The sequence below is a fragment of the Acanthochromis polyacanthus genome, chromosome 2 (genome assembly GCF_021347895.1).
Source record: "Acanthochromis polyacanthus isolate Apoly-LR-REF ecotype Palm Island chromosome 2, KAUST_Apoly_ChrSc, whole genome shotgun sequence".
Lineage (NCBI taxonomy): Eukaryota > Metazoa > Chordata > Actinopteri > Pomacentridae > Acanthochromis > Acanthochromis polyacanthus.
In genome coordinates this window covers 43,577,694-43,586,277 of record NC_067114.1, presented here as the reverse complement: position 1 = coordinate 43,586,277, position 8,584 = coordinate 43,577,694, and the positions used below count along the sequence as shown (strand labels likewise).

At 38.7% G+C, this 8,584-nt stretch overlaps 1 protein-coding gene across 1 annotated transcript in view; it reads left to right on the top strand.

Moving 5' to 3' along the window:
- The first annotated feature begins 408 nt into the window (after positions 1–408).
- Positions 409–8,584, top strand: part of mapk8ip1b (mitogen-activated protein kinase 8 interacting protein 1b) — a 72,978-nt gene continuing 64,802 nt past the window's right edge. The window contains exon 1 of the mRNA XM_022216737.2: positions 409–567. Coding sequence (XP_022072429.2) covers positions 491–567 — 77 coding nt within the window. The 5' untranslated portion in view covers positions 409–490. The remainder of the gene's footprint in view (positions 568–8,584) is intronic.

Genomic DNA, 8,584 nt, shown 5'->3' with positions numbered 1-8,584 from the left:
TAGTCATTCTGGTACCCAATGTAATTAGACTATTATTTTTTTATTTTGTGTTTTTTTTATATAGATTAAACCAACCCTAACCCTAAAGACATAAAAAACAAGACAAAACAAAACAAAAAGGTTCTCAATAAATGTAAAAATTCAACCAGAATTATTTAGTATTTCTTGCAGTCAACACAATTGAATTAATTCTTAATTATTGATTTTTAGATGTATATGATAGAAAAAATAGTCATTTTTGCACCCAACACAATTAGATTTTTTTTTTAGATTTAGATAAGAATAATATAATTAAACATTAAAAAAAGAGAATCAATACATTTAGAAATCTTGGCAAGGTACTGGTGTTATTTAGCCATTCTGGCATCCAACACAATTTAGTTGTCATTTTTCCCACAGTCCATGAAGGCACCACGGTATCGCGGCATCGGCGGATCTCTCAGGTGTCCGTACCGGCGGCTTCACAGCGGAGCGATGAGAACGGGGCGGCATGGCGGACCGAGACAAGAGGAAAGCCACTCCGCCGTCCGGCCGCAGCGTCCGGGTGAAGTCCCCGGCCAGCTTCAGGTAAGAGCCCCGGGGGGAGGCAGCCTGCAGCGGGTCGGCGGAGCTGCTGTTGGCCGCCTGCCTGCTCTTTCTGCCGGGCTTCGGTTCTCTGCAGACCCGGAGCTGCTGATCCAGGCAGCTGCAGCGGCGTTGGGCTGCTGGATTCGGAGTGTTGTTGGGCGGCTCGGTGCGTGTTTGGGCGTGTCTGCTCCCGGAGGACGGAGCTCCCTGCAGCCACAGCAAACATGTTTTTAAAGATGTCGCATACTTTTATTTTTCATTTTTGCGGATCCTCTCCAGCCAATAATCCCTCCAGCAGCAGCAGTAGCTACAGCGGCTTTACGAGTTGCAGCTTTGAATAATGTGTTTTGCCTTGTGTTGGCCTCGTTTTCTGCTTTGTAGTTTTTTCTTTTGCCTTGCGTCAATAAGCTTTTACCCACCAATTTGGACACATAGTCTCCTGCAACAACAGCAAGATTCAAGCTAAATTTGTCTGTAAAATACAGTTTTATTGTTGTCATATCCCTGCAATCAAATCAGTTGTGATTTCATTAACAGCTTACAGCATCTTCTATCACTCTAATGAGCAATTAGAGGAATTAATGATGTTGATGAGTTGTAGCTATCCAATTAGAGCTGCACCTCTGTCATTAATTCTTCTCATATAAGCTGATTTTTTTCTGAATATTTGCAGTGAACTTTGAAGTTTGGCAGCATCATTGTAGAAGAGTGAGATGTAGACAGAAAAAAAATGTCTTAGCTGCTGTTTTGTTGTTGTTTTCTGAATTAAAGCTGCATATTTGCATTGTAAATGAAGGCTTTTGAATGTATAATTTAGGTGCTGAGCAGTTCACAGTCTGGCCACAGATTTAAATCTGCACACTCAATTATTTGCATGTAATGAGGGAAATATTAGACTCTAGTTGGACAGTTTTCTGCTTTAATCTCTTTTTAAATCAGTCGTGTTTCATGCAGTGTTGTTCTTGCAGAAAAAGCAGTTATTTCTTTGTGCTTTGGGAGGTAAAAATGGGTGTTTTATTGTGTGGAATTGTATGAAAATAATGCTGCACAGGTTCAAGCCAGAGTTCATCAGGTTGGTGATCAGTCAGAATTCAACATGTTGGAGATCCGTGCATGGTTAGAGCTCTGTAGCTGCATGCTGTCACCAGGCTCAGGGTCTCACATGCACTCAGAGACCCTCACAGTGGCGCCTGAGGAGAAGCTGTGATCCTTCGGTGTCGTTACTGAGTGGATGGAGGCCTGTGATCGATTTCCCCCCACCGAGGAAGCAACACACCCTCAGGCTCAGCCTGTCTCATTAGCTGAGCTCCACGCAGCCGAATCCACAATCTTCCCTCTTCAGGTTTTTATTAGGGTGGCATCAGAGTCGCTCCGGTAAGCGTTTGATTTTGTCTGACAGGAAAATATATAAATAAGTGTCGGAAGAGAGACAAAAGGGAAGCAGCGATAGTAGCAGCTGCACATAAAAATGAAGAACGTGCATTAAAAAGATGATCAGAGGTGTTCTTTTTGTAGCTACTGTACAAAAACATACATTTGGTGCCTTTAAAATAAAAGAGAAATGACAATAACCACTGCAAAAACAAGCCAAATGGATAACAAAAGCATTTTTTAAAAACCAGTTAATACGACAATAATCAATTCCTCATACAGGGTTGAAAAGACACCAGAAATGTTGGGGGGGAAAGCATTTACACTTACTTCTAATCAATTTGAATCAGTCTTGCAGTAAAAAATGTTCCAGTTTCCAAAGATACCAACAATGTTGGTAAAATTGATTAAAATTATGCACATGCAGGACATGCAGACGACTTCAAGTTTGGCTAAATTGCAATACTTTAAAATACTTATTGGTTATCAAAAGGGACGAAGGTGCCACTTAATTAGTTTATATCATGAAACATCATGTCTAATCTTAAAATTCCATGTGCAGTTAATGCTTCAGTATTACTTCTTACTTATCTTCAGTTATGTAATTTACTGATATCTTATTGCTTTCTCTGTCTTCACTGCATTTGTTCTCTATTTAAGACATTTTATGAACAATATGTGGCACAAGAATTTCCTTCAGGAGTAATAACGTTCTGTCTTCTCTTATTAAAGCCTGTGTGGTGAGTAGTGCTGATATATTAACAACTATTACAGACCAGTTTAAGTCTTTACTATAATATATTCTACTTATATCTCATTGCCTATCTAAGACACTACAGTTATTCGTAGAAAAAATGCAGCCAGCTTATATAAAAATAGTCAGTTCAACATGTTTTTGTCATCCTGTGTCTCTGTGATTGGAACACTTTGATTGACATTTTCGAGTTGTGATGGCTAGACAAGGGAAGCCAGATAACCCGAGCACCTCAGGGTTGGCCTGGTCCCAGATCAGCCATATGTTGGCATGTTTTCCCTCCACATGCTACGGTCGAATCCTCCGACTCTCCCCGACCTGCTGCTGCTGCTGCTGGAGAGCAGATCTGCTGCCGTCTGTGCAGGTTTCATGTCATGTATGTGGAGACATTCGGTGAGTTGGATTCAGGAGCATCCTCCTCCTTCCAGCCTCGGTTCAGTCTTCTTTAGCTTTTTAAATGTGACCCCATTTTCAGGCACCTAAAATATTCAGAGTGTGTCAACAGAGAGGAGTCAAGCTGGTTTTTGAGCTGAATTTGAGTGCAAAATATCTCTGCATTGGACTTAATGAACAGCAAAGGATGATAGAGGACTTATTTGGATCAAACTACAGCAAAAACATGCATTCAGTTTGAAGAAATATCAATATTTCAGCCACACAAATGGAAGTGAATGTTCCTCTGGTGGTTTTATAAAGGAGTTTTCAGGGAGGAGCACAGACTCCACATGTCTGCTGTTTTTCCTATGACAAGAAACAACACAGCAGCCTCCGTATGACACAATAATCATTCTGGTGATTAAATACTTATTAAACATCTTATTGCTTAAGTATGCAGATTTTCAAATTTTATTTTCACTTTGTGGACATTTAATGACACATAAAAATACACTGATATGGTTTTTCCCATATAATAATGTTTATTGTATTTCATTTCTATCTTAGAGCCAATACAGATGCTGATTATTGGTAATGAACAAAGGTGACAGATATTTGGAACCGATAGAAGATAAATGTAGTGATTTAACAGCATGTGATAGCAGAGAACCTGTCATTCACAACTGGGCTTCTTCATTAATAAGGGTGACTATAACTGAATATGTAAAATAGAAATAGGAGTGATGAAATGACTGAATCAGACCTTAACCCGTTACGCTTCAGTGTCTCGCCCGCGGTACACTTTGAGATCTGCATAAGCAATTTGCTAAATGCCTGAAACTGCAAACGTGATTATACAAACACTATACGCCGATGGAAAGCTTAGATTCTCATGAATCCGCCGGTATAAACCACTTTCAGATGTGATTACCACAGCGGGTAATATAAACACATTTGTCCAACAAACAACGAATATCCATCCATCCGTTCTCTATACACGGCTTCAACGTACACAGCGCGACTCACATTTCCGGGTTCATTATTACACACAGACGAAAGTATTCCACAAAAACCGGCCATAATCCAACCTTGGACATCCAGACGAAACAAGCCAGTAACATATTTTGTCCAAAACATGTCTTGAAGTCGGTAAATAATCCACGCATCGGTCGTTTTCAAGGAAATGCACCTCGCGATGCGCGTCCAATATTCCCTGTATTCTCGTCATATTTTTATTTACAAATAGAATATTAGCGATTTTTTTTCTTTTTTTTTGTACTGAAAATGGCTGGAATTGACTGCAGCTAAATGGCACAGTTCATTTGTCAATTATCAGTCAGTAATTTACCGATAATCAGAAGAATGGCAAATATTGGGCATGATAGTCAGGCAGACTGATAATTGGTCTATTCCTAGGAGCTGAAACATTTCCTCCAGTTATGAGCTGATTCCTAAAATTCCTCGAGGCAAAATTCTCTGATTCGAGACTTCGTTTAAGCCACTACATACAAGACCTCAGGTCACTAACGAGTCTGAGTCCGGACCTATGATCAATAAATTCTAAGGGGATTTTAGATTTGACAGGACACTCCTGTTTTGACCAGCACAGCTTTTCTAGTGTTTACAGTGTTGGTTTAGCAAATCAGAGGCTGAACTAGTAAGGATGTTCAACAGTCAGACTTTCTTTGTGTGAATCAACAAGAACTAAAACTTCAGTCGGTGTTAACAGCTATGAAAGTGTTCATCAACTTTCTTTAACTCAGACTTTCTGCTTCAAACTCGTCACACAAACAGGAGCGTTCAACCATCATTTGGCTCATTTTCTGCACAGAACGAACCGATCGTGAACAGGTTGTTTTAATAGATAACAATGAGGAGCACAAAAATTTATGACGGTATAAAGCTGCTACTGGACATTAGGTAAGACAGGAATGCTGGTAGAAAACTGTTAAACATGCATTAATGTATTTATTTTACCGATCAATGCAGCTGATCAAAGATAACTGACAGCTGCACAATAAAACCATCAAACTTCATATATTCAAACATGATATTGTATTGAAGTGCATGTAGGTCTGACACTGTCTCATAATGAAGGAAACTAAAGTTACTGATTGAATATTCTCTGTAGTAAATGCTAATAAACTGATCAGTTTTCTTATGTTCTATCAGCTGCAGTAGCAGCAGAACCAACAAACCAAACATAAAAACAGATTTATGTGATTCCTGCATCACCAGCTAAATGCATGTGGGGTCCTATAGCTTTGGATTTAGTTGAATAACCCTATACTATACTATATATGTGTAATATACTGCAGATGTCAGCCCATGTTCCTCCATAACAGCTATTTCTGTTGCACAGTGTGCTCACTTCTGTTTTTGATGCTGTAATGCCAAGCAGGGAATCCGATTACTCGATTAATCACCAGAATAATCAAAGCATCCTCCTATTTCTATTTCTACTATTTTATTTTTTCTTATTTTAAATGCCTGACTACTTCACTGAAAAGTTTCTTCTCATTGTTTGTGCACTGAAAGTTTCTGTATAAGCTGCATATTGGACCATAGTTGACTGTTTGTGGTGTCACAAAATCGCACTTCTTAAACTTAAACTCAGATTTAAAATGAGCCTTTAGAGACTTTTCTGCACATGGATGTGAAAACAGCTTTCTAGTGTCGCTGCAGAGAGAAAATGAAACATCAGAGTGAAAGAGCATCAAGTGGGAACAGATTTAAATAGCTTGACTTCTCAGTGACAACCACACCTTTCCGCTGACAGAACCTGAACACAGAGTGGTGTGTGAAGTTAATGATATGCAGGCTGACAGTGAGCTACTACAGCAGAGTTAAAAATAGTCCAAAGTGGTGCAGTTGGCTGCAAACTGCATTTGAACATCAGCTTCGTATTCGTGCAGGTGATAGAAGGGGACTGTTCAAACATCAAGGAAACGGCAGATTCACACCTGCAGTCGTTTATTCATAGGTGTTAAAGAAATACAACCGTGATGCTGCACAATATCGAATACAAAATCAAGAAAATGCCTTAAAAATCCCTTAAAATACCTTAAACAATCAGCTTTGACAATCTTTCCTTCCTCTGCAGCGGTTCTTTTATATTTAATATGAGATCAAGTGTCCAAATCAGCAGGTTTTTAGGATTTGAAGGAGAAAATCTCCGTATTGTAACTGACTTTTTGTACGCCACATTTCTTTGAACTGCTCCTTTAAATTCTTCTGCACTGCATTGATCGTCTGAGGCACGAGAGGGCGCAGCAGGAAATCTGAATCCTTGCGTACAAAGCCCCATGTAGGAGCATGAACACAGTGTAGGATTGCAGTTTATTCTCCTGTGCATTATGGGGGAAGAAATGGGTTTATCATTTAGTCATGATGGCATCAGAGACATGAAACCAGAGATCCTTCTTGAGGCGAAACTAATCCCCTCAACTCTTTATTATCCTATCTTTAATGGGCCGTTATGATAATGTTTGTCATCTTAAATAGGCACTAGTCAACAGTAATGACATGCAGAATTTCTGAGGACATGTTTTGTTGTTATTTATCTCTTTCCACATGTGAAAAAACATATCAGGGAGGTGATGTTATTGTTGCAAGTGACCTAAATGGGTCATAATAAGTTCATTTATGTAATGAATGTGACTGCCAACCTGAACGGAAATGTAACATTCAATCAGCAGCAAATAGAGCTGAAGTGAAAATTTGATTATTCGTTCAATTGAAAATTACTTGTCAATTAATTTATTTAATATTTTATACTTGCTATTTCCTGCTTCATAGATAGATACATTATTTATCCTCTTGGGGAAAATCAAAGTATCCAGTTGCTCATACATGTTACATCAGTGAATAATCATCAATAAGGAAACTAATGTGCAGGAGAACGTGCTGGTAGAATGAATAAGGCGCAAAATGGTGTTGGTATTTATAATAAAAAAAGAGGATTAAAAAGTCTAAAGCATAAAAATAGAAATAGTAAGTATTAAATATGAGGAGAAAGTGTGATCTGTGAGAATCTGATGGTTTTCATTGTTGTATATAATAGTAGGAATGTGAAATATTTAATAATTTTCCTGTATTATATAGACAAAATGATTAATGGAGAAAATAAGCATTAGATTATTCATTGGTAAAAATGTAGATGTAGTCCTAATATGGAGTTGGTGGTATACTTCTATTGATGGTACATGACCAGAAGAGTGTAATGTGAAGGAAGTTCACAATGGCTTCAGCTGAACCTAAAACTTTAATCAGAGATAAAAGGTATCACAGTGGTAGTTCTACATTCTTTGTTAACCAGGTTTCCCTGAAAAAACAAACTCCCATAAAAGAAGTTAAGTTAACATACTAATTTTACCACTTTTTTTTTTTACCCTGACATTTACCTTCATACATTAAAACATGATAGTCAAAAGTTGTATTTAGGTCTGACACTGTCCCACAATAGAGGATGTGTGGAAATCACTTCGGTTTTTAGCTAAATTGAAGTAGAAATCGCTGTTCCTGATTGGATATTCTCTGTAGTAAATGGTCTAATCAGTGTCCTAATCTGTGTTCTATTAGCTGCAGTACCAGCAGCGTAAATGGAAGTATAAAAATATATTTATGTATTTTCTGCATCATTAACTGAATGTCTGTGGGTTCCTCTGGCAACGCGATGAACACAGGTTGAACTCCTGCACGGATTCACTCAGTGGGATTACTGCTGTACGGGTCAATAAGCCTGCAGATGAAACTTATTCCCTGGAGAATCTGCATCGCTCACAGAGAATACGGTCAGGGAACGAACCAGAGCTTCTTACAGGTGATTTAAATCCCAAACATTGAACGTAACCTCCTCCAGAGCAGGTTAACTGTGCAGCATCAGTTACCATGGCAACGTAGCAGCTTCATTGACACTGTTGTCTCTACTTTAGATTCAAGATACCTGCTGTCTCATTAATGCATTTTTGCTGTCTTTACATCAAACACCACAGTGGATATAAGTCTTGAATGCTGCTGTCATTCTAAACATTTCATTTTTTAGGGGTGTTTTTGTAGTGCAACATTTAGAGATAAAAATTATGTTTGTGTTACATTCATTTGCAACAGCCAATATGTTGTAAAAGAACTTTACGCTGGCATGATTATATTTTACATTAATGATATTCTAATTAAGCAGTCTTGTGAAGTTACAAAACTCTTGATACCCTGCATGATTTGTTTGTCGTCAGCATGTCCAGTCATGCGATAAAATGAATACAGGGGGTCCTCGGTTTACGGCGTCCTCGACCTATGGCACTTCGTCGTTTCGTTGGAACTAGTTGGTGAGCGGAGTGGATGAATATGTCGTCACACGTCACTTTAAGGTGGCTTTGTTTACATTCACCAGTTGTATGCCACCTTGGATTGTGCTATGTTTGCTAACTTTCTGCCCTTCATTATGGCTCCCAAGCATAAGTCAGACTCTTGTGATGGCAGTGCTTCAAAGAAAAGGAAAGCCATCTCCATGGAAATGAA